The sequence below is a fragment of the Saccopteryx leptura genome, chromosome 2 (assembly GCF_036850995.1).
Source record: "Saccopteryx leptura isolate mSacLep1 chromosome 2, mSacLep1_pri_phased_curated, whole genome shotgun sequence".
Classification (NCBI taxonomy): Eukaryota; Metazoa; Chordata; class Mammalia; order Chiroptera; family Emballonuridae; genus Saccopteryx; species Saccopteryx leptura.
In genome coordinates, this window is record NC_089504.1 from 307,192,413 (window position 1) to 307,218,314 (window position 25,902).

The window sequence follows — 25,902 nt, forward strand, 5'->3', positions numbered from 1 at the left end:
CAGATAAAGGTCCAAAGGAAATGACTGATTCACAGATAAATGGCACAAGAAAACAATGCACTGTGAGTGAGAACCAGCACAAACAATATGCAACAGAAATAGACTTCTGATTTTGCAATTATCTGACATATAATATAAAATAATCATACTTTATAAATGAAGGAAATAAACAAGGAGCTCTAAAATAGATAAGAAATTTAAGTCATTTGGGCTTGAAAAAGAATCAACTAGAACGTATGAAAATGAACACCATATTGTGTTGACTATAAAACACAATTGACTGTAAGATGCACCGCAATTTTATGTGCCATCAGAAACATAGCCAATTATCATTGCAAGATGCCACTGATTAAAAGATGCACCCTGGTTTCAGAGATATTAAAATGTGAGAAAAATAATTGTTTCAGAATTGATGAACTGTAGAAATTAAAAATTTAAATTTAGCAGATTGATTAAATTACAGATTAAACTCAGCTGATGGGAGAATCAGTTAACAAGTATAAAGAAACAAATATTTGATACAAATAAATTATCCAGGATATAGTCTAGAGAGACAAAGAAATGGAAATATAACAGAATGATTAACAGATATGGAGAATAGAATGAAAAGACCTAACATAGCTAATCAAAAGTTTTAAAAGGTAATAAAGAGAGTGAAAAAGAGGCAAAGTGTGAAAATATAATGACTGAGAAATCTGTGAAAATAGTGGAAAGAAAGCCAACCTCAGACACAGGAATCTAAATGAATCTTAAGCAGAATAAAATCAAAGAAGTCTATACTTAGACACATTATGATGTATCTGAAGAATACACGAAGATAAAATTGCACAACATCAAAGACAAAGAGATCTTCAAAGCAACCAGGGCTAAGAAAAGATCACCTACTAAAGAACAGTAAATGGACCAATGATTACCTTTTAAAAGCAAAAAATGGAGTCTAGAAGACAGTGGGATGTTTTTAATGTGTCAAGAGAAAAATAATAATCAACCTAGAATTGAAAGCATGCAAAAGAAATACTTTTCAAGCAAATAAAAACAGAGAACTTCACTGAAAGAATGTTCTAAAATGTATACTTCACATTAAAGGTAAATGATATTACTACATCCAAGGAATATTATTCTAGGAGGAAGATCGGCAACTCCAGGGTTCAATGAACTCTTTAGGGAGAAAATTTGCCTACCTCTCAGATATCTGGGTTTGCTTCTTTTTGGGATCTGTAGAGTCTTACTATCATGCAACTGAGTGATAAAACTTAAAAACTTTTAAAAAATATTTTTTTACCAGCATTTTAGTTGCTTCATCTGAGCAGGAGATAAAAGTCCTCCAACAAACTTCTTTAGGGTAACTCTTCAGTCTATATGGAATCCATGCTACCTGTCCTCACAGCACATAGTAGCAAATATACTGGTTATATTTTTATATTTATCTGTATACTCTTCAAATTAATTTTCTACTTATCCTATTAGAAATCTAAGGGCTGGGTCCATATCACTGTTTTAATCCCAGAGTTTAGCAAGTGTCTGTCACATAGTAGGTATTCAGTAGACATTTATTGAATAAATGATTAGATGAGTAATGAATTTGAAAGGAGATGCCAATATTAGTTATTAGATCAGACACAGTTGTGTGTCTCTGCTCTAAATCCAGCTATTGGAGGCAGTGTTTTGGGGACGGTGAATTTCCATAGAACTATGCTGTGACTATGGTAGCTGTTACCATCTGTGGCTATTAAAATTAATTAAAATGAAATAAAAAAAAATTAATTCCTCAGTCGCACTAGCCACATTTCAAGTGGCTAGTGGCTATCTTATTGGTCAGTGAAGACACAGAACATTTCCATTATCACAAAGTTCTATTGGAAGTGCCATAGAATTCTTGAGAATTCTTAACTACTCCTCTCTCTCTCTTTTGCTCTTGCTCTTAAACTTTCTCTTTCTCTCTCCCCAACCCCAAACCAAGCACAGGGATAGTTGTCCTATGATTAGTGACTTAAAATGATGCGTTTGAATAAGAAGATGCTGGTGACTAGCACCATCCTTGCTTTTTTCTTTTAAATCCTTGTGCTATTGTATACTAATATATTTTTTTATTTCTATTTCTACTAATGCTGAATGTTACTCAGGTGGAAAGCGTAATTGCCTTTTTTATTTACGTCCTTAAACCCTTTGCTAATGTTTCTGTCTGGGAGTTCTCAAAGCCAGGGTTCTAGGAGAGTTTGGCGTGCCTGAACAGAGCTGACCCACGAAATAATGGAGTAGGTCCGGCAGGGTGTGGGAGCAGGGCATTCTGTCAATAAAAGAACTCTCCTCTCTGCACACATGGCCAGTTAATTGGCCATTCTGGGAAGGTACAAATGGGGAGTGGGGCTTCAAGAATCGCTTGTGACAGTTAAGTGACATCCTCTGCTGAGCAACTTTGTTGGATTTCATCTCGGCCTTGCCTCTACCTCCTGTGGATTTTCTGTTAGATTCATCTTTACCATTTGGGCATCATCTTGCGGTCTCTGCTTCCAATCTGACTGCTTTGTGTACTGGCCTCTGCTTTATTCCTACTGTTTCCAGACCTTAAATGGGGCTGTGTAGGGCTTTAGCAGGACCGAGCAATGGACTCAGCTCTCTGTTGAGAACTATACTATACTAACCACCACAAGGACTCCCTGTCCAGGAGTAAACTCACTACCTACCCCAGCATTATGGGGACCACCTGAAGATAGAGAAAGGGGACCCTTCATTGAATTCCTTCTCATGCAATATATTTCCTTTGTCCCCTTCTCCATTGCAACTGGAGTACTGACCTAAGATATAGTTGTGACTAAGAGTTAATGCGTTTGAAATAATAATACATTTTGAAGGATTTGCCAAGCCAATTCACCCAAGTTGTCTTACCTAAATACCCCCACAAGAAAAACCTATGAGGCAGGGAGGGCAGGTGTTAATAACCCCATTTGACCGATGAGTAAATGAGATTCAGAGAGGTTAGGTTAATTGCCCCAGATCTTTCAGACAGGAAGTAAGCACCTGGGTCTCTGATGCTAAACCCTGAGTTCTTTCAAAGGCGTCCACAGCATGTTGTGTAAAAAGGAAATGGCCCCAGGGGAAAGTGTGAGTGGATAGGGAAGGAGAAGGAGAGCAAAGAGCAAAGGATTAAGTGAGGAGGGAGGAAAGGAGTGATTTTCTTGGGTCTCTAGTTACTCTCATCTTTCTCCCAAGATGGAAGATTTGATGTTCACAAGACGCTGGCCTTATAAACCTCCAGGGAAGAAAGAAAGCTAAGGGCCTTGGTTTCTTCATTCTCTCTTTCTTCTCCTCTTTCTAGGAGAGGATCTGGCTAGAGGCAGGGAAGGGCGGCCTGAGCTGTCCCAAGGCCAGTGTGTGGGAGTCACAGACTGGGCCTCCCCAGACAGAGCCTAACGCCCATTCTTAGGCCGGGCCCTCACCTCTAGGTGCTGCACTGCCCTGAGGCCTGGGCCCTGCATGCGTGCGAGGAAAGCCCCTGAAGCTCACCTGGAAGAAGAAGCATGCTGGGCACCCTGGCAGGAGGCCTGGGCCTTGGGCCGGCTCTTGTGGACGGGCGGATGCTCCTGCTCTGCAGTTTCATCCTGGCAGCAGCTTTGGGCCAGATGAATTTCACAGGGTGAGTGGCTGCTCCACAGCAGAAAGGAGGACCACCAGGAGCTCAGGGACCGGGTGTCCTAGAGGGAAGGAGGCAGTCCTCCCAGGGCCTGCTCAGGGCGCAGAGTCAGGGCTTCGGTTCTCATCCTGAACCCACTTCCAATTCCCTAAAACCCCCACTCTCATGCTCCAGCGTAGGACATGCAACTGTATTACTGTTTCTCTCCAAACCCAGAATATTTTTTAAAATTTTTATTGATTAATTTTAGAGAAAGAGGAAGGGAGAGAGAAAGTGAGAGAGAGAGAGAGAGAGAGAGAGAGAGAGGGAGAGGGAGATCGATTTGTTGTTCCACTTATTTATGCACTCATTGGTTAATTCTTCTATGTGCCCTGACCAAGGATCTAACCTGCAACCTTGCTGTAACAGGATGGCTTTCTAAGCAACCCAGCCAAAATTCTTCTTCTTCTTTTTTAATGTTTATTTTATTGATTTTAGAAAGAGAGAGAGACAGGAATATCAATCTGTTCCTGTATGTGCCCTGACAGGGAATCTGCTCTTCCTGAGGATGCTCTAACCAACTGAGCTATATGGCCAGGCCCCAAATCCAGAATTATTAATTATTATTATTATTATTATTATTTTTGTATTTTTCCGAAGTTAGAAGCGGGGAGGCAGTCAGACAGACTCCCACATGTGCCGGACCAGGATCACCCGGCATGCCCACCAGGGGGTGATGCTCTGCCCGTCTGGGGTGTTGCTCTGCTGCTGTTGGAGCCATTCTAGCGCCTGAGACGGAGGCCATGGAGCCGTCCTCAGTGCCCGGGCCAACTTTGCTCCAAAGGAGCTTGGCTACAGGAGAGGAAGAGAGAGACAGAGAGAAAGGAGAAGGGGAGGGTGGAGAAGCAGATGGGTGCTTCTCCTGTGTGCCCTGGCTGGGAATTGAACCCAGGACTTCAACATGCCGGGCCGATGCTCTACCGCTGAGCCAACCTGCCAGGGCCCAAATCCAGAATTCTTAATCGGGGGTTCTTTGGTAAGCTTTCAGGGCTCTAAGAATCCCCTGAAATCATACATACATTATTTTGTGTATGTACTTTTTTTTCTAAGGGGCAGGGTAGGGTTCCTAGCTTTTCACAAAGTTAGTAACCTTCAAAAGACTATGCACCCTACCACAGATGGAGGTGGTATTGTACTCTTTTAAATAACAACAAGCACCTGTTGTCTTCTCAGTCTCCCAAAGTTTCTGCCATAGAGCTTAGAGAGCAGGTTCATCATCCATGGTCTCAGAACCAGTCAGAGACAGAGCTGATGCCATCTCAGGCATCAGACCCCAGTGGTCACACTGCAGGCTGCTCAGTTACACCGTCTCCCACCCCCTTCAGAGGGGCATGGTAGAGCTCAGCTTCACTGGAAGACAGAATGAGGCTGACCCCCCCTTCTTCCATGTCCTCAAACTCTTAGGAGAAAGCAGGTCAGGGCAATGAGCACTTGGGGCCACTGTTTGGCCCTGTAACCCCAGGATCAATTCCTCTCTCCCCTTAATTCCTTTTGTTCTCGCACGCTCCTCCCCACTCCACATTCCTTCCCTATCTTGCCCTCTCTTGTCCTTGGGTTCATTAGCAGTATTGGCAGGTTTGATTTAGTCCACTGGATGGTCTGTTCTCGGGGGTAAAGACATTGCTGGCCCCAGGATGAAGGACATGTGTGCTTCTCAGAGTGACAAGTCCTTCTGTTCAGGGGTCCCTCAGCCTCCCGGAACCAGGTGCCTCCTAGCCTTCCCACCAGATCTCCTCAGCCTGGTCTCTTCTCCACGCTGCCTCCTCCATGCAGCACAAGCTTCCAGGAATCAGTCTTAACGGCTCCCTCCGCCCCTCCCCGTTTCTTTCCAGAGACCAGGTTCTTCGAGTTCTGGCTAAAAATGAGAAGCAGCTTGCACTTCTCAGGGATCTGGAGGGCCGAAAGCCCCAGAAGGTGAGGACTCCTCAAGGCTTGGGGACATGTTCTCTACTCCCTCGCGGTGGCTTGTACCTTCGGCTCCCTGTCCTATTGCCCCCACCCCAAACCTGCTCTCTGAGGGCTCTGCCAAAGATCACAAAAGTAGGGGCAAATCAATGATGGCTTCTCAGGAAAGGTTGGGAACACCTGCCCAGAAGGTTGGGCGGTTCTTGTTGGCTTTCCCCTCTGTCCTGGATAGGGGGATGCAAAGGAGACCCTGGCATCGGGAAATGTGAAATGTCCTAAAGCCACATGGGAGGAGGGGGACATATGTCTCTGGGTGGGATGCCTTGCAGCACGCAGACTGGACACATCTATCTGCCAATTGAAAGAATCAAACAGGCTTAGCTTGGCAACCCTGTGTTTTATTTGGGCTTGTCTCCATCAGCCTGAGAATTGTTTTCCAAGAACATTTGTCCTCAGCAAGTATTCCACAATGGAAAACATTTTCTTCAACTATTATAATGGAAGGGATTTTGTGTGAGGGCTGTTAAAACAACCAGATATTTCTGGATGTGGCCCAAAGTCCCTGTTCCTATTTGTATAAGTGCCTGTATTGTGAGTCTTTCCATTTTATAAACTGGGAAATGGGCATGGCATTCTGATAACCTGGGAATCCAGATTAGGCATCTCCTACTTCGGCAGGTTCAGGGCAGTGATGTCTTTCTCTTCTGTCCAGGGTTCTTCTCCATGTTAATGTCCCAGATGATGAGCAGACTCACTTTTAGCAACTTTTTTGGGCTCTTTGGATCAGGCAAAGTTGTACTGTGAGCCTGGGTGATGAAGGTGCCTGAAATTAGGGACAGAAACTCAATGACTTGGAAAATTTTTTTTTTTTTTTTGCTTTTGCCTATCCTTCTGCTTGACTGTAGGGTTTTCAGTATGGAACTGGGGCCCTTTTATCTCTGTGAAAGAAGATTACTTGTTTCTCCAGGGTCCCTCCAGGGTTGTGTGTGTCAGGACACGTGATGAACACAACTGTTTTTCTTTTCTTTGTGAACAGGTGGACTTCTGGCGCGGCCCAGCCAGGCCCAGCCTCCCTGTTGACATGAGAGTTCCTTCCTCTGAACTGAAAGATATCAAATCTTATCTGAAGTCTCACAGCCTTGCTTACAGCATCATGATAAAGGATGTTCAGGTGGGGTCCTCTCCCCACCCCAGCATTGCCTTTCTGGTTTGGGCTCAACTTGGATGGAAAAGACCCAGGGCTAAACACGGATAGGAGGAAATAGCTTGGGCGTTAAAAAACTTTTTAGTTTATTTATTGATTGGAAAGAGAGGGAGAGAAGCATCAACTCGTTGTTCCACTTAGTTGTTCCATTTAGTTGTGCACTCATTGATTGCTTCTCCTACCTGCGGACAGGTTGGATCCTGACCTGGGATTGAACCGGTGATATCAGTGCGCTAGGATGGTGCTTTATCCATTGAGCAACCTGACCATGGCTGGCATGGTCTTTTTTAAAGCATTGTGGGGAGGCAGCTCTGGAGGACCCCTTTTGCCCTCTAACTGCTCCCTCCTGTCCCTTTTGTGACAGCCATCCATAACCAGGGACTTCCTTCATTCCAGAGAAGCCCAGGGTGAACTCTGCTGTGGCTTCCCTGCCCTTATCCCCATCGCAGCGTGCAGGGTGCTGGACACTTCTCCCAGACAGGATTCTCCTAGAGAAACTGCTTTGGGAGAAGTGGTTGCAGACCTGCGCTTGGGTAGGGCGGAGGGAGACTTTATCTTGGGGACCCCTTTCCCCCTGGCCCCCTGGTTGCTGGCTGCCCCTGATAGTGTCTTTTCTGAACACTGTGGAATTCTATTTCAATTGTTTTGTCTTCAAGGAGCCTGCTTCCTCCAGCGATTTTTGGGGGGCGCCCCTCTGCAGACAATATAGTGTACCTGTAGCATGGTATCCACAGAGGTTCATTCCCAACCACGATGAGCTGCTGCTAATCTGGTCTCTGGGCCGCAGTGTGGGAACACAGTCTCCCGGAGCGCACACACTTGACACCACATGGCGAGGGATAAACGCATTAGGCGGCATTCCTTTCCCATGCAAGCGCGGGGTCGGGGCACTTAGGTTCATTCAAAGACTTTTATCCTCATCAGGCACATCTGTTTCCCGCTCTGCATGTGGGGGGTGGGCTATTTCTCTAATTAAATCCCCACAAACAAAAATGGGGAAACTCCCACAGACAAGAGGGGCCGCCACATCAAAAGAAAGAGCACTCCGTTCTCATTGTAGCCCAGGCCTGCATTTTGAAGTTTGCATGTCCCTGCTCCTGCTCCGTCCAGGAAACCCCGTCGCATTTGGCAAACAGACATGAAAAGGTCTCTAAAAAGTTTCTGTTGATTTCTGCACATCAGGAATGGCTCCAGAGGCACCTCCGACCCTCCCCCTGGCTCCACTGGAGCTGAACATCCTCATTCTCCATTCTCATCCGCATCTCCTCCCCCCACCGGGGTCCCCAGCTCTGGAATCCTTGGAGGTGGGGGTTGGGGGAGGAAGGGGGCGGGGTTTACTCTCAGTAAATGCTCTGTACTGCCAGAGCTAACCCAGCCAGGCAGGATTTTCACCAACTCGCTCTGTCTGCAACGCATCAAGTTCTGATTGTCAGATTTGAGATCCGATGTGGGTTTGGAGAGAGCTGGGACGGGGGCGTCTGCTGTGTTGAGTTGATTTGTGGTGATGATGGGGAAAGGTGTCCAGCAGGAGGACAGCTCAGAGGCGCTAACTGGAGGGGAAGGGACTTGCACCATTCGGGTTTTTGGCCTCTGGTCTGATGTTTTAGCTATTAACGCGTAGGCCTGGTTTCTCCCTGTCTTCTGGATCTTCTCAGCCCCAATTTTTGGCATCGCCTTTCCTACACGGTGGGCCCTCAACTGTCCTCTGAATTACTCCGGCAGGTTCAGGATGAGCATGCGCAGAGAGACACCTCTCCCCTTGGGCCTCTCAAGGTTCAGCGTCATGCCCCTTTCCCATCTTTATACCCCAGCACCTACTGTAGAAACTGCCACTTAGCTGGGGCTTAATAAATGTTCGTTGAGTTAATGGATGTGAGAAGGAAAGGAAAGAGGGTGCTAGGCTGGGACAGGGCAGGAATCCCAGGGGCACTGGAAAGTTTTGAGGCGGGATGTGTCCCACCCTCCATCCCTCCATGATCGGAGGGATACTAGAGATAGAAGAAGTGGGTTCATTCGTTCTACCCACAGAGACAGAGATGCCTACTGTGTGCTGGGTATCGGGTAAGGTGCTGGAATACAAAGATGAGAAATTGGTCTTGTATCCAGGGGAGCTGCGTGGTGGGAGCGGGGAGTGGAGGGAGCGCACCAATGATGACAATGGAGTGGATGAGCGCACTGAGGGAGGGGGCAGGTTGCTATGGGAGCGAGGACAAGAGGCCTGGCAAATCTCTCTGAAAAGGTTGTAATTATGGTGTGGCTGAAGAGGGGAAAGCCCCCCGCCTCCACTGGCTGTGGGGCCCAGCCACCTCTTCAGGGTGAAGGGGTCAAGATTTTATCCTGAACCCCGTGGGGGAGCCAGTGGGGGTCTCTGACACGATCAGATTTGCATTTAAGAAAAATTCCTCTAAAATTGACAATGTTGAGTTGGGGACAGGAGCCTGGAGAGGCTGACAGGCGGGAAGGTGGTGAGGAAATTGCAGTGGGCCAGGCAAGAAATTATCTGATTCCAAGTGAGCTCTATTTGCATTTAATTTTTGTTCACCTCGTCATTCTTTTCAGCCTTTTGGTTTCTTTCTTTCTTTCTTTTTTTTTTTTTCCTTAGGATGAGTCACCGTGGAAAAGCTTCACTTGAGCAATCAGCTCTGTGGATTTTAATGGCTTTTTTTCTGATTACAAAATTAATAAATATTCATGTTAAGTAATTTGGAAAATAGAGGAAAAGCACAAAGGAGAAAACAAAAATCACTCGTGCTCTGAGCCTCCACAGCAAAATACAATTTAGGGTAAATATTGCTTGACCAATCTCCCTTCTCTACTGAACCACTCCCATTAGCATACAAATATAGAGTTATTTCTCCCATCTTCAAAAAAAATCCTCTTGTGATCCCTTTCCCCTCACCTCCCGCTATCACTCCATTCCTCCGCTTCCCTGTAGAGCAAACCCAGAGATCTGCGCTCGCCTGGGGTGCCCCCCATCTTACTGGCCACTCCTTTGCATGTTGTCCTCCTGTTTCCCAGCTCTGTTCCTTGACCTCTTTTCTGTCCCCTCATCCAGGATCATGGAATTGAATACTTTCAACCTCCTGACCACACCCATATTTACATGTCTGGCCAGACTCACCTATCTACCCCGAACTCCAGGCTCTTGTAGCTTACTACCTACTCAGCATTTCCACCTGATGTCTCATGGGCATCTCTAACTTCACAGGTCCAAACTGAGCTTCCCAGCCCCCCAGCCTCTAATCTCTTCCGCAGCCTTCTTCATCTCTGGAAATGGCAATGCCAGGCAAGAAACCTGGAGTCATCTTGACTTCTTGATCACATCCCATATCCAATCCATCAGCAAATCCATCAGATCACCTGTCAACCTGTATATTGCCACACTCTCTTCTACCACCTAGGCTGACACTCCATCAGCCTTCACCTGGATTATTCCAGTAGTTTTCTAACTGCCCTCCCTGATTCCATCCTTGCCTTCTTATTGCCTGGTCTTACAAAGCCGCCAGAGGGGTCCTTTAAAAATACACAAATCTGACTATATCAATTTTTTGCTTAAAACTCTCAATGCCTTCCCAAATTGGTGTAAAAGCCAAACCCCTTATGATCTATGTCCCAACCCACATCGCTGACTATTTCCCCCTTGCTTGCTCTGCTTCAGACACCTGGACCTCCTTGTTGTTCCTCAAACTTGCCTGACCCAGTCCTGCCTCAGGGCCTTTGCCCATGCTGGTCCCCACAGCTGGAATGCTATTTCTGCAGATATCTGCATGGCTTATTCCCTCGCTGCTGTCAAAATCTTATTAGCACACCACCTTTTCACCTTATGATATTTACTGAGTTTTATTTTTATTTTATTTAGAAAATTTTTAATTGAATTTACTGGGCTGATACTGATTAATAAAATGATATAGATTTCAGGTGTACAATTCTATGATACATCATCTGTATATTGTATTGTGTGTTTACCACGCAAAATCACGTCTCCTTCTACCACTATTTCACCTTATTTTATTTTGTAATTTTTAAAAAGTTTATTTATTGATTTTTAGAGAGAGAGAGAGAGAAGAGAGGCAGACAGAAACATCAGCCTGTATGTGCCCTGACGGGGACCCAAACGTGCAACCCTTATGTGTCTGGAGTGGACAATGCTCTACCAACCAGCCACCCAGCCAGGGCTCCACTTCACCTTTATTTAAATTGTACCCTTCTTCCCCACACAGTTCCCTCCCTCCTTCCTCTGAATCACTTCTCTCCTTGGCACTTCCTGCCTTCTAATACCCTATGTAAAATAACTGACTTAGTTATCTCGTTTATTGTCCATCTCCCCTGCTAGACTATAAACTTCATGAGGGCGGGCTGTTTTGTTTTGTTGGCTGCCGTGTCTCTAGTGCCCCATGTGTGCTCAGCAAACACTTGTTTGGAAGAGATTCAGAAGTGGAATGCTCTTGCCTTGGGAGGGGGGCAGCTCTAAAGAGGAGAGGAGGCTAGTTTGGGATGAGTGCAGGAGAAGACAAGGGAAGGAGGAGGCCATCGTGGGTGAGGCTATTGTGGGCAAGGCCCCGAGGAGGGAGAGGCCGAGTCTGGCTGCACCCAGGGGACAGGGACAGAAGAAGGGGCAGGTTCTCACTGACTCACCCGAGTGACCATTAATAAGGGCAATCTGCCATCCCAGGTCCTACTCACACCACTTCCCTCTGCAGGAACCCAGACTTCCTGGTCATGCCTTGCAAGGACTAGTCCACCAGCAAGTCCAGAGTCATCCCAACAGTTACGATTGTTGTCCTGTCACTGTCACCATCACCCTCATCATGGCTAGTATTTACTGCATGTTAGGCAATGTTCTAAGCATTTTACATGCACTAACCCATCTAATGTTTATGAGAACATGTGCTAGAGTATGTGATAACATGACATTTTATGAAGACACAGAGAAATGAGTAATTTTTCCAAGTTAGTGACAGTGTCTCAGTTTCATCTGAGACAGTCTGGCTCCAGGCCTGGCACCCTGTGCTCTTGTGCCATCTGCCTCCTCAGAGGTTGTCCCTGTTGCTGGTGCGGCGTTTTAAGTTTCTCTTTTGGGCACTGAAGTCACAGTTCAGCCTTCCTCTCTGAGGGGAGTCCATTCTGACACCTCCGATCTGTAGGCATGGACTGTAGCCGCCACTGGTCATGTAGCTGCTGTTGCAAATGTTAGGCCTAGAAGAGAAGGCTGGGGACAAAGGAGGAGAGGTACTCCTGTTGTCCTGGGGTGGGCGTGGGGGTGGAGCTGATCTCTTACACGGCGCCCACTGTTTCTGTGAACTGTGTGCTTTATGTCTGTGGTTGGAGTTCCTCTGCCCAGCATGAGTTCCCTCAGGTGGCAACTTCTTTTTCTGGGACCCTCAGTCTCCTCCCCTCCCCCTTCCTGGAGGTGCTGTTCTTTGCTTAATGTCCCCATCCTTCCTTACTCCTGTCATAAATCAATTCACACCCAAGTATTACTTTCCCTGTCAGGTTATGGCTTCCAGGGAGGCAAATGGCTTGCTTCTGAGATTTGCTTTTTTTTTCTTCTTCTCCTTCCTTTTCTTCTCTGAGAAGCCTGACAAGGCTGTAATTAGGCATTCCTGAGCCTGTGGCAAGACTGCATTCTTAGTTCTCCCAACCCCTTTCCTCAGCCCTGTGAGGGGAGCAAACATCTGTGTCTTTTTCAGGCCAGGGTAGATTAATGTTCCTGGAATTGGGGCCCAGCTGCGAGGACTGAGCATTCCCAATTTGTAAGCGGGTGTCATATCCATTCACAAGGCTGTGAGGGTGTTTGGAAAGATATTTGCAGTGTGGTGCCGACTTCCCATTTGCCTCCAAGCTGTTGTGTGGAACAAAGGACAGGCTTAATGGGAGCTGTCTTCCTGTGGGTGTCCCTGAGCTGTGTGGGAAGTGCTGGCCCCACTGCGCCTTTCCTCCCAGTTTCTCCTCCCTGGCCCGTACCTCCAACCCACTGCCTCAGGCCCTCCGACGGACCCCAGGAAGTTAGACTCGTGGACCTTTGGCTTCATTCTGGTGCGACCAGAGCCGGATCACATGGGCCCTGACTCTGGGTGCCCCGGACTCTGTCCCCTGCAGCTTGCACCATAGCTGGCAGTGACAGGCACACATCGGTGGGCTGCTGAGACTTCCACTGATTTTCTTGGGAGAAGACACATTCCTTTTGTTAGAGCTTCCCAGGGTGGTGCCCGTGCCAGCGAGGGTCAGGACTCTTCCGGCCATCCTTCGCTCCACCAGCAACCCAGCTTCGCCCAAGGGGGACCGTCTTCAGCCGGGCTAGTTCCGTTACAAAACACTGCCAGTACAATGGCCTCATGTGTTGTCGGGTGTTCAAAAAGAAAATAAAAAGAGCCCCAAACATGGATTTCCATTCCTATTTTAAAACCCGTGCGCTTGAGCAAGACTGTGGGTGAGCCGACTGGGGCAGCCATGCCAGGTGGGCCGGAGGCGGGCGTGGAACTGCAGACTCCATGGCTGCTCCCGTCTTGTCGCCATTGGGGCTTTTGTTTTTGTTTTAGTATTATTTATCCATTTCGGAGATTCTGCTTAAAGGGGTAGTAGAACGATGTAGCCAAAAATGTAAAAGCAGAGATGAGAAAAAAAAAAAAAAGTGTCAAATCATAATCCTTCCATCCTCACAGGCGTCGTTAGCATTTTGGTATATTTCTTTTGGCATTTTAGTATCTTGTTCTTGGCTTAGGGTATTGCTCTTTAATTATGTTACAACACTTTTTAATTGCAAGAATAAGAGGACAGGCTTTTCACCTGTTGTTAACGTTCTACACATTTGCTTACTCTCTGTGTGTACACACAGACACAGAGATGTATCTATATACATAGTATATCTGTATATCTATGTGTGTATATCTGTATTTATATCCATATCTCTCTAGATATAATTCTTGTTAGCTTGGATAGCGAGCTAGCCTCAAGGAACCCAAGGCTGGGAATAAGGATATGTGGTTTCTTATCTCCACTCTGCCCCTTGTTAATTTTGCCATCAAGTTTCTTCACCTCTTTAACTAGCTTTATCTCTAAAACATGACTCATTCATTCTTGCCCAGTCCTCTGGTCACCTGACCAGATCAAATGACATAACTGAGGTTAGAGAAGCCCAGTAAACCAGTCGGCTCCGGCTGAAGCAAGCCATCAGCAGGACTTACTTGCAGGCCACACGCTGGGGACTCTGGGCTGAGGTCCTCAGCTTTCCCAGCAGCCTCTGTGGTGAAGGGGCTCAGGCCCTCCTCCAGCCGCAGTCCGTGCTGAGTCCTAGGCTGCCTTGGTCCCCGGATGCCAATGGAAGGGTATATAAACGTGTGGGGAAGGGCACCTGCTCACCTCACAGGGTCCCAAGATGGGAAAAATGTTCCAGGATAATGTGGGAGGTCAATCCAACCCAGGCACGATGCTGCCCTCTCTGTGGTCAGTGGGAAGTGGCAACTGAGGATAGAGTGCCAATGCCAAATTGAGAGCCAAGGGCATTGCTTTCCACTCGCCTACACTTGTGCTTGAGGAGCAGTTAAGATGGTGAGTGAAAGTCTGTTGTGTTGGTACTATAATCATATTGATTTGGGCTGGCTTTCCAAATGGCTTGGATGCCAATTGTCTAGGCCACTTCCTGGGGGGAAAGTGGGTGACGTGGGTCGGGAGCCCTCTGTTCCCCCCGGGGGTCAGTGTTCACAGCTCAGTGTCCCAGCCCACCCCTTCCCGTCTGACCCGAGCTCCTGTCACCTAGGTGCTGCTGGATGCGGAGAGGGAAGCCATGGTGAGATCGCGCCGGCTGGAGCGCAGTGCCAGCAGCTTCAGTTACTCCTCTTACCACACCCTGGAGGAGGTAGGGCTGCCCGGTGAAGCTCTGGGCTCGATTTTCCCTTTGGGTCCTTAGGGAATCCAGATTCAGAACTCGGGGGTCCCTGGGAGACTGTGAACTGACGCTGGGGAGTGCGGAGCGGACAAGGGAGGAACATCTGTCAGGTAGACAGGTCTGCTGCAGAGACCCAGAAGCCAGGATTCAGATAGAGGGGACCACTGTCAGCCTACGGCAGGTACGGAGCCAGAGTGACAGGCCTGCTCTGTGGAATGCTGAGGCAGGGTCTGTCACTGGCCAGAACAGAGCATGTAGAGGCACCTTCATATCTAATGCTCTGCCCAGGGATCCAGGGGTCTTGACCTCCCCACAACCACTCCTGGTGTTAAGTGGCCCCAGCTGTGGGTACCGGAGTGTCGAAAGGGCAGGAAGCCAGGCACACTGGAGAACTATTTTGTAGAACAAACAGAGTTGCCTTCAGTTGGAGAAAATTCATGGTCACAGTTACAGCCAATTAGGGCAGGCATGACTGATTGTGACTTGTCCATGAAGGAGAACATGCAAAGGGAGACAGAGACATCCAGCCCAGAAAGAAACTCAAGGAGCAACTCCCATGCCTTGATGGGACAGCTAGGCATTGTCCACTTTATCATATCATCTCCACTCTTCCCATTTCACAAGGCCCATAATAGAGGACCTATTCTCTTCCATAATTAATTAATTCAATGATATGTATTGGAAGAATAAGAGAATAAATTAATATAGCCTGTCAGTATTTATTGATATCGGAGATAAATAACCCTGCTTTCAAGTGGCTTAGAATCTAAAAGGAGCAAGAAGACCAAAAACGACACTGTGAAGTCTATGAGATCTGTCAAATGTCTTAAATGGAAATAAGAGAAACTTCCATCCTGAGAGCATCTTGCAGGTCAACCCTAGGCACTGATAGGCTGAGCACATGCAGTTCTTGCAGGCAAAGGCTTAGTTAGCTCCGCATGATAGAGAGAAGCCTGGGAACCCAGGTCTATCACTGCTTGTTGCCTTAAGCCTGGAGGTTGTCTTCTTGTGGTTTTGATCTGGGTTCTTTCAGGTCCTTATGGGAGGTGGGAAAGCACTAAGGAGGGTAGGGTGGGAGAAGGAGACTATTCCAAGAGGTCCTGGGGCCCACCCTCTTCTTGCTTCACTGCCCATCTGATAAACTTCATTGCTTTCAGATATATAGCTGGATTGACAGCTTTGTAACTGAGCATGCAGATATTGTCTCAAAAATTCAGATTGGCCACAGCTTTGAAAATCGGTCCATTCTTGTACTGAAGGTAAAAGCTATCAGTGTTGACCACTGGACTCTATAAGGAGAGCCCCTGGCATAAGATTGAGCTCATGTTGGGTCGCAGCTAGGTGGGAGTTTTAAGGAAAGACAAGATGTGTATGCTCCTGTCCTGAGGTGACCCATACACATTGGGATCATGGAGATCAGGGACTCACCCTTGTAGGCATGGGCATGCCTGGGTCAGGAAGTAGGTGGGAGGGTTGCTATGAAGATGGAACATAGAATGCCAGTCGTCACCCTGAACTTGGAGTGTGAGTGTGGGTGAGTCAGCATTCTTTCTGTTTCTTCCATTGCTGCATCTGTTAGATGGGAAGAGAGGTGCATAGAGGCCTCGATTACAAATGATGGAGGTCATCTGGCTCAGGCAGCCCCACAGATAGGTCTGAGTCTGTGGGGAGACCTCCCAGCTCTTTACAAGGACCAATGAAAACAGAGTTTGAGCAAACTTGGCAGCAGTGGTGCCCTTGGTCATGAAGGAGGCCGGATAGAATGTGGAACCCCTTGAGACAATTCTTAGGATGTGCCCCAAAGGGCACTCCGCAGTATAGACTGTGCAGGGCATTGATATCCAGCAATCAGAGAAGATAGCACTGCTGTGCCTGCTACAATGTCCGGGGACCTTTCCGGAGGGCCAAGATCTCACCAAACTAGGGACCTGACTTTGCCTGTCCTGGTGGTGATTTCCCCAAGGGGTCGACCATGTTCTCTCTTTAATGTTGTCTCAGACCTTGTTACTCAGAGTGTGGTCCTTGCACCCGCAGCAGCGGTATCCCCGGGAAATTGTTAGAAATGCCCAATCTCAAACCCCTCCCCAGACCGACTGGATCAGCACCTGCATTTTAGTAGGGTGCCCGGGGGATTCCTGTGCCCTTTAAAGTTTGAGAAGGACTAGAAGTATCTCAGAGACTTTCAAACCTGGGAGATTCTATGCTTCTAGCTGGATCTCTTTGCTCTCTGGGAGCACCACTGTGTTGGTAGGGCTCCAACACATGCACCCTTCACGGGTTCACGCATAGGTACCTGCATGTACAGCTTCCCTTTTGGGCACCAAGGGCCACCCCGAGCAGTGAGGAGACACCCAGGGCTCCTTCCAGGCAGCCTAAGGACAGCACAGTGGCTGTCTTGGTTCAAACCTGTTTGGCTCCTGCTGTTCTTCCCCAGTTCAGCACTGGAGGCTCCCAGCGCCAGGCCATCTGGATCGACGCTGGAATTCACTCCCGGGAATGGATCACCCATGCTACCGGCATCTGGACTGCCAAGGAGGTCAGCATGGCAGTGGGGGCGGGGGCTGCTTGACGGTGTAAGGGTTCCTCCAGTTGAAATATTATACTTGGTTTTTTTAAACTCAGGATGCTCTCTGCCCTCCTGCCCTTTGGAACAGCTGCCAGCTGGTCTTGTGCAGCACAGAGCTCACATCTAGCCTCTGCCTTCTAGTTGCTTAAAATCCAAGCCCTCGGTTCTGTGTGAAGGATGCACCTAATGGCCAGATGTCCCCTCTGCCTGTAGCCACTGGCTGTGCAAATGTCCTGCTCCACCGTGGAGGAGAGCCCTGTAGGGCCTCCCAGCCCTCACCCTCCACCCATTCTGTCCTTTCTTGCAGATTGTCAGTGAATATGGCAAAGACCGCATCCTGACAAACATCCTGAACGCCATGGACATCTTTCTGGAGATCGTCTCCAACCCTGATGGGTTTGCTTTCACCCACAGCATGGTGAGGGCACCTGGGAGGGAGGGGTCAGGGGCCAGGGGTCCCATTGGGTGGAGGGAAGAAAGGTTACTTTGGCTTTGGGAAGCTGGGAGGAGGTTCCCTGGGGGTCAGCCCCTTGGGTTCCTTGCCAAGCCTCACTAAGGCCGATGGGCTGCTCAGTCCTGAAGTCGTGGTTCTTGTCTGCGACCTCCCGCCTGCTGCCCAGAGGAGACCACTGCTGGCCGCCTGTGCTCAGGCATCTGCCCTCACCCCGGCTTTAACCACCAAGAGTCTGATCCAGCCTTGGTCCAGCCCCATGGCAGCCCCATATGCCCTAGAGAATCCCTCCCTCACCAGACCCCCCAGCCAATCCGCCTTCCTAGGCCAGGACTGGGCCCGGCAATGAGATCATCCGTCCTGGGCTTTCTCAGAACCGCTTGTGGCGGAAGAACAAGTCCAGCAGACCTGGGATCCCCTGCCTTGGTGTGGATCTGAACAGGAACTGGAGGTCAGGCTTTGGAGGTATGACAACCTGCCGGACGCAGGGGTAGGGCTGGCGAAGGGCTTTCCCCTGGACGCGTCTCCCACACAGTAGAGTTATGCTGCCTCTTAACTTAGGAGGCACCACAGTTAACTCTCACAAGTGAGCCACGGCCAGGGACAGGCACGCACGTGCCTAGGTTGGCCGTGGGATCTGGAGACAGGCTGCACACATGTGTGAAATGTATATACATGCTAAGCCTTCATGAGAAACATGGAAACAGCGTCTTGCGTGGGGACTAACTGCCAGGGTCAAATCTGAACTATGGCAGAGAAGGGCTTAAGGAGGTACACAGTAATCTTGTTGGTTATTTAAAACCCAGAGTTTATAAGGCCCCTCAAATGCCTCTAGCCCTTCCCTGAAGAGAGCAGGCCACAAGAAAATACCTCCAAACTCATTTCCTGAGAGCTGTGACCTGAAACGTGCCCTCTGGGGAGGCCAGAGCAATACTTCAAATATAGAATAAGCCAATTCCTTATCATCAACACCACTTGAGCCTGGTTTTGATTTTGACCCAATTACTTTGTAACCCTGGGCTGACAGGATGGGGGGAGGGTATCTGCCGGGCTGTGTGACTCCTGGGAGGGGTAGTAGTGGTGGTGGGGAGTATCTGCCGGGCTGTGTGACTCCTGGGAGGGGTAGTAGTGGTGGTGGGGAGTATCTGCCGGGCTGTGTGACTCCTGGGAGGGGTAGTAGTGGTGGTGGGGAGTATCTGCCGGGCTGTGTGATTCCTGGGAGGGGTAGTAGTGGTGGTGGGGAGTATCTGCCGGGCTGTGTGATTCCTGGGAGGGGTAGTAGTGGTGGTGGGGAGTATCTGCCGGGCTGTGTGACTCCTGGGAGGGGTAGTAGTGGTGGTGGGGAGTATCTGCCGGGCTGTGTGATTCCTGGGAGGGGTAGTAGTGGTGGTGGGGAGTATCTGCCGGGCTGTGTGACTCCTGGGAGGGGTAGTAGTGGTGGTGGGGAGTATCTGCCGGGCTGTGTGAATCCTGGGAGGGGTAGTAGTGGTGGTGGGGAGTATCTGCCGGGCTGTGTGACTCCTGGGAGGGGTAGTAGTGGTGGTGGGGAGTATCTGCCGGGCTGTGTGAATCCTGGGAGGTGTGGGCAACTTCCTCCCCAGTCCCTGTTCATCCTGATTGTCTCCTTTACTGCGCCAGGGGCATGGAGACTAGTTGAGGAAACTGAGGCCTCCAGGAAGCCCAGAGATAAATGCGCAGACCTGGAAATGCAGCACTTTAATGGGCGGGATGCTGGGCCTCAATGAGCCATTGTCTAGAGGAGAGAGTTGTACGGGCAAAGCCCTTGGCCTCCGGATATGGCACCATCACTCTGTTGGGGGATCGGGGTTTGGCTCCAGAGGAGACAGTTGCCTTGCTGTTGCAAAGCAGATCCACAGATGGGTGGCTAAACCAATGAGGTAGAACATTCTAGAGCTGGATGCCCGTCACTTTGAAAATCTGGCTTCTTTGAGTCTGTTCTTATTGAAAAATACAAACGGCTCTGAAGCATCCAGAGAACAGTGTGACCCCACCCCCTCAGACCACAATGTAGAGTTTCCTGAAATTCCGAGGCTGTGTGACGAGCCGCTTCTGTTAGGGAACACAACTGTGTAAAATCAGGCATTTCCACCTCCAAATGACCAGACAGCTGCCCCAAGTGATCATCTGGGTGGGCCCCTCGGAACTGGCTGCAGTGCGTACCCACAGACCCTGGGGCGGACTGGCTAGTGAAAAGACAAATTAGTTCTTAAAGAAAATAATGTTTGGGGTTTCACCACAGGAAAAAACATCAGTATACACACCTTGTAAAAAAAATATGGAAAAGAAAGCCCAGAGGGGACAAAAAGCTCCCATAATCCCACTACCCCAAGATTACAGGTTTTAATAATTTACCATGTCCTTCCAGAGATCTCCCCTTGCTCCAAATTACATTTTTAGAGAAGGAAAAATAAATAGCTAATGAATCCATTAGCAGCTACTTGGGAAACAGACGGACTCAGAGGGCTTTGTGAACGTCAGAGAAAGGCAGGCAGCTAATTCCTATTTGGTCAGGGCAAGATTGGTTTATTCTGCTTAGCTCAAACCAGAACTAATGGCCTGAAGTGTTCCTCCATATTTGGGCAAAGCCACCTGGTCCTTGGCAGGGGGGCCGCTTTCCATGCGTAGGCTGCAAACACAGACAAGGCTTTCAGCCTCCCCCACTCTGCTCATCTGTTGCTATTTGTCATTCATCAAGTGTAGCAGGTGCAGAAACTTGGGCAGACACAACAGTCAGGGCCACTGTTCACTGGGCTGACTCCAGCCATCGGACTGCTCCTCACCCCTTTGCTCCTTGAAGGCACATCCCCTTCTAACCAGAGTCCTCTACCCCAGGTGAGGACCTGCACACCAAAAGGGGATGTTCTTTCAGGGGACAGGATTGCCTCTGGCTGGGAATAATGAGTGTCTGGGTTGGTGACTCAGGCAGGAAGATTTTGTTTATGGTTTTATTCTTGCCTTAATTTAATTGCTGTGCAATGAGTAATCTGTAGATCATCCCACCCACCTGAGCTGCCCTTACCTGCGCTCTCAGGGAGGAGTGGTTTGCTCCAGCTCTCTGGCCAGTCCACTGCCCTGGGGGTCAAGAGGGGTGCTCTGGCACCCCTCAGGAAGCTTCAGAAATTGGGGTGACCCCTGGCCTCTGGACCAGGCTTGTTTGCAGTCATTTCAAGAGGAGGAACTGGAATGGCTCTTTGCAAATGTGACCAGCCAGCCCGGCCCTCCACAACATGGCCCTTGGGGAGGAGAGAAAGACGGAATAGGAGGGAAAGAGGAAGGAAAGAGATGGGGAGCAAGAAATTTAGGAGGAGATGGGAACAAATTAAATTTGTGAACAAAATGGAGGCACAGCTCCTCTTGGCCCTCTCCCCCAGTGTAGGTCCCAGAGAAGAATTTTCAAAGACTTGTACCTGGGTTCCCAGACCAGCCTTGGGCAACCATGGAGATCGGTTCTATTCTCCTGGCCCCCAGTCCACGTGGCTTCTGGGGCTGTGGCTGTGGCATGGCTGGAGCAGACACTGAGTTCGAGCATTCAACTGACCCAAGCCCTCCCCATAGTAGTGGAGGGTCGGCAATGAAGGGGCAGCTCAAAGAGGTCTCTGCTCATAGGGGAAGCCGGGTTTGGAGACCTAGAGTTTTCTCTGGAGGCAACTGCTGAGGCAGGATCACCTCTCTAATGGAGCCACAGTTAGGACTTAACCAAAGGACAGGCCCAGGGAGCTCCTTATGGGGCCCTAGGGTTGCTGAGTCACAGTGTAGCTACGCTCCCCTGGTATATTAGACTAGGGCAGTGGTTCTCAAACTTTTTGAAGTCCAGGCGCATTTAAAATCCTACAAATAATTGTAGGCGCACTACATACAAATTTCTGAGAAATATGTTATAATAATTAAGTCAAATATTAAAGAAAAAATATAAAGTCCAAGCGTGCTTTTATGGTAATTAAACAAAATAAATACGACAAAATTCAATTTATTCTGACATTAAAAAACATTTTTATGTTACATTTTTTGAGTTATGCTGTTTAGAATTCATACAAAAAGAGGGGTTAAAAATTAAAAAATGACCAAAAAGTTATCTTTTTATATATATAGATACATTTTTAGTAAGATTTAGTAAATTTGGCAGGTCCCAGAGCAAATGTGTTAAGTTTTTTCATTCTTGTGTTTATGAGAAACATGAGCCTGATGTGTCCTAGCGATTTCTTCAATGTTTGGGCATATATTTGAAAGGCAAATTCTCATTTCTTCATCAATACATTGAAGAATTCCTCTCTTTTTACTCTTAATTGTGTTGAGTGCAGAAAACCCCCACCATATATATCATCTTAACTTTACACCAAACAAAGGATAGAAGAAACTTGCCTCCAGTCTTTCTAGGGAACATGGAGGGTAGTGTAAACAACCCAGCACCACAGCTTAACAGCCTTTTGCAACCTAATCAGGCAAGTGAGGTGGGGGGTTGGGCAGACTGTCAGCTTAGAGCCAATTCCCCACACCTCTGTCCCCCAAAAATCTAAACTCCAAAAACCCTGTTGGTGGTTTGGTCCCCAACAGGCACATATTTCTCTGGAATGAATGCCATAGGGCACACCTGGAAATCTTCTAGGGTGCACCAGTACACCCTGGTGCACACTTTGAGAACTACTGGACTAGGGTATGTGGCAGTAACATACACCCCTCCCAATCTCAGTGTCTCAACACAATAAAAGTTTGTTTTCATGCACACAAAGTCCAATGTGGGCAGGTGACTCTCTTCGGCAGGTCTTTTCCAATGGTGACAGAGGGATCCAGGACAATTCTTCCATCTAGAGTTTTTTTGCTGCCGACCACACAGATAGAAGAGAGTGTGGAGGAGCCATGTTTACTCTTAACAGCCTTGAGCTAGAGGTGGTGAGTCATTACTGTACACATTCTTATTGGTCAGGAGTAGTCATATGGCCTCAACCAAACTGCAAAGGAGGCTGGGAAATGTAGAGGAATATACATGGATATTTTGTGAGCACTAAGTATCTCTCCCAAACCTGGGAATCTGAACAGTTTGGTGGTTTTATTTTACTTCTAGGAAATGGTTCTAATGACAACCCATGCTCAGAGACTTATCGTGGGCCCTACCCTCACTCGGAGCCAGAGGTGGCTGCTATAGTGAACTTCATCACAGCCCATGGGAACATCAAGGCTGTGATCTCCATCCACAGCTACTCTCAGATACTCATGTACCCTTATGGCCAGTCACTGGAGCCTGTTTCAAACCAAGAGGAGTTGGTGAGATTGGCTGCTTAGGGCTTGGGGGAGGCATCTGGCAGATGGTTCAAGCCCTCACTCTGAAACAAGGGTCTGCACCGAGTGAGCCTATGGTAGGGAGGAGGGGGGAGGTTGTTTTCATATGTGACCAAGTCCAAAGCTGCAGGTGCTATGTTCCCTTCTCACTGAAAGCCATCTACACATGCAACCTCTAGGTCTCCTAACTCCCTGCTTCTGAGCAGCTGGTGGGGGTGTGGGGCTGAGGGGTGACCCGGCCTCTCAGCCTCTGGATGTCATCTTGCAGCACAGTCTTGCCAAGAGAGCAGTGCAGGCCCTGTATGAGGTCCACGGGATCAAGTATACTTACGGCAGCATCAGCACCACCCTCTGTGAGCGAGCCTTCCCCTGGCTGCTTCTCCAGGCACCGCGTCCACCTGGGCTGGGACAGGTGCAGGCGTGCTGCGGACTGGCAGGCCTGCATTGCCAAGGGCAGTGTCATGGTCTAGCTGGGCTGAGCCCGATCTGATTTCCTCACCAGGGAATGGCTTCTTTGTAGCACTCATCAGTGCATGGTGCCCAGTGCCTGGCTTTCTGCAGCATTCCTGGAGGGCAAAGATACTGCACCTAGTGTCTTCAAAGAACTTTCTTTTTGCTGGGGCAGAGGATGGGCTGAGTGGGCAGGCTGTGGCCTGGGTTAAGGCCTGGTGGGGAGGCTTGGTGTGGTCTGGGGTGGGCAGGGGTTTGGCTTCCAGGGTTCACTTTCCACTCAGGATATCCCTGTACTGTGTGGCCACACCCTGTTCTTCCATTCAGGGACATTTCTGTGCCCTTTTGTATCCAGATGTGGCCAGTGGGATCACTATCGACTGGGCCTATGACAATGGGATCAAATACTCCTTCAGCTTTGAGCTCCGGGACACAGGGAACTACGGCTTCCTGCTGCCTGCCGCACAAATCATCCCCACGGCCCAGGAGACGTGGATGGCGATTCGGACGATTATGAAGCACACCCTGAATCACCCCTACTAGCGGCACAGCCGAGGGCAGAGCAGGACAGTTCATCCTCTTCTCCACGGCCTGGGGCTCCTCCTGAACCCTAAGTTATACACCCCCTCCCCAAACCCCTGCTCCAACCCCTTAGAAAATAAAAGCAAGTTTGAATAGTCTTGGCAGCTTCTTGTACATGGCCACCTCCCTTTTGGGCTCAGCATTGAGTGATAGCTCGAAATACCTTTTCTCTCTGCAGGGATTCAGGAGGAGGAGGGGCCTGCAGGCCTTACTTTTCTTCCTCCTGTGGCATTCTCAGGGCCCAGAACAGACAACTCACCCCCTGGGAGCTGCTGACATACACATTGTCCCCTTGGTGGTATTTACATCTTAAGATGACCGGGGAGGGAACGATGTTTGATGGAAGAGAGGGTCTCCGGTGTTGGCACTTCCAGCCCCTTGAGGGAGAGGTGGGCACAGAGAGGCAGCCTCCTTCTCTTCCTGCTTCATGCCGCACACTCGTTGGGGACCAGGGCACATTTCAGAGACCCCCACTCAGTAGATCCCACTTACCCCATAAATGGAAGATCACCAGCCATTGGATGTGACCTGCTCTTCCTGGGCACCCTCATGACTTCCCTAGCTAGACTTGGGACCACAGTCACAGCCCCCCATAGCCCGTGCAGCAGGGCGCCACACAGTCAAAGAGAAGGAATTCTTTTTTTCATCCTCTTCACTGTGGTCATCCTGGTGGTCACACACTGAGTTGTTAGTCTAGGCCAGGTCATGTGCTGAGTAGACACTTTCTCAAAGGGAGAGAAAGTGGTGATATTTTGAGATGCAAATGAGGTGTCTTCCCCTCATCCTTGGGCTTCCTTGTACTGGTTGACTTCCCTCACCACTAGGGAGCAGAATAATAAGTCTATTTGCCCTTTCCTCAGGGGAAGGCAGATACCCCCAAGCAGCAAGAGATCAACTGGAGAGCCGAATGATTTTGTGTAAGGCTGAAGCAGAAAGCACGACTTTTATCACAAGAGTCAGACTTTTGTTGTTGCTGTAAAAGAAAAGAATTGTGGGTATCCATGAGTTGGCCCCTGCAGGACGCTGAGCACAGGATTTTGTTATAAACCAGACAAGGAAGAAAGCAGGGTGAAATCAGAACAAGTCCCCCTTCCTACCCAACCTGTAAAAGAACACAGAGGTTGGACTAGTTAACGGAAGGTGGAGATCAGTAGTGATTAAAACTCTAGGTGAGACCCATTCCAATATAGTGCCTGAGCAACAGATTAACAGTGGTTGAGTAAGGGGACTGGGCAGGTGATTAGAGGAAGCCCTGAGCCTGGGTACACCTTAGCAGAGCAGCTGCTGAGAGCTCTGAGCAGAGAAATGAGAAGGTTCCAGGTAAGGAGGCAAGAAGGCCAAGCCCAGGGAAGATGGCCATGCCTAGGGCCAGCAGTGCCACGTGGGAGGCCTGAGGAAGTCAGGGAAATGAACCCCCGAAGAACCCTGATCATCTCGAGGGGATGAGCCAGCAACATAGGAGGAGAGACTCTCAATTCGGGCTGCAGTTTCCTAAAAGAGACGTAGTGGGGTTTTTTTAGCTGGAAGTTGTGTGAGCGATCTAGGATTTCAAAGCTGAAGTTCTCTGCTGTGAGCGGAAGTACGAGGTTATGGGCTAAGTTAATATAAACTGTGGATAAATAAAGCAAGTTTTACCTGCACACACTGGAGCCTGTGATTATAACTTTTATGCCCTCTGCATAAATATTTTTATTTCATCCTCATGGGGAGGATATTATTGGTATTAATAAGCTCATTTTTTTTCAGATAAGAAAAGCACAATTTGGAGAGGTTTTAAAAGCCATGCAAGCCCACACGGATGGAAAGTTGTTGAAGGATCTTTGAACATGGGTTTGTCTAAAAACAAAACCACTGTCACAAAACCACCATTTGGCCACACCTGCAGCAGAATCCA

The 25,902-nt window shown here is 48.6% G+C and overlaps 1 protein-coding gene across 2 annotated transcripts; it reads left to right on the plus strand.

The window, feature by feature from the left end:
• Positions 1-3,518: 3,518 nt before the first annotated feature.
• On the plus strand, positions 3,519-24,005 carry CPA5 (carboxypeptidase A5). Of its 2 annotated transcripts, XM_066366168.1 has the most exons (11): positions 3,519-3,634; positions 5,503-5,584; positions 6,612-6,746; positions 14,536-14,634; positions 15,822-15,923; positions 17,099-17,200; positions 17,538-17,648; positions 18,056-18,146; positions 22,762-22,961; positions 23,245-23,329; positions 23,782-24,005. In XM_066366168.1, exons 1-11 carry the CDS (start codon positions 3,519-3,521, stop codon positions 23,967-23,969), a joined length of 1,311 nt encoding a protein of 436 aa, XP_066222265.1. In that variant the 3' UTR covers positions 23,970-24,005. The 2 variants fall into 2 exon arrangements, with proteins under 2 accessions (XP_066222265.1, XP_066222266.1); XM_066366169.1 differs by lacking the exon at positions 23,245-23,329.
• Positions 24,006-25,902: the final 1,897 nt, after the last annotated feature.

Excerpts from the sequence above, each read along its gene's own strand:
- CPA5 (XM_066366168.1), top strand. The coding sequence starts at position 3,519 with ATGCTGGGCACCCTGGCAGGAGGCCTGGGCCTTGGGCCGGCTCTTGTG. Across the intron at positions 14,635-15,821 it reads CTTACCACACCCTGGAGGAG|ATATATAGCTGGATTGACAG; the intron begins GTAGGGCTGCCC and ends CATTGCTTTCAG. Across the intron at positions 17,201-17,537 it reads GCATCTGGACTGCCAAGGAG|ATTGTCAGTGAATATGGCAA; the intron begins GTCAGCATGGCA and ends CCTTTCTTGCAG.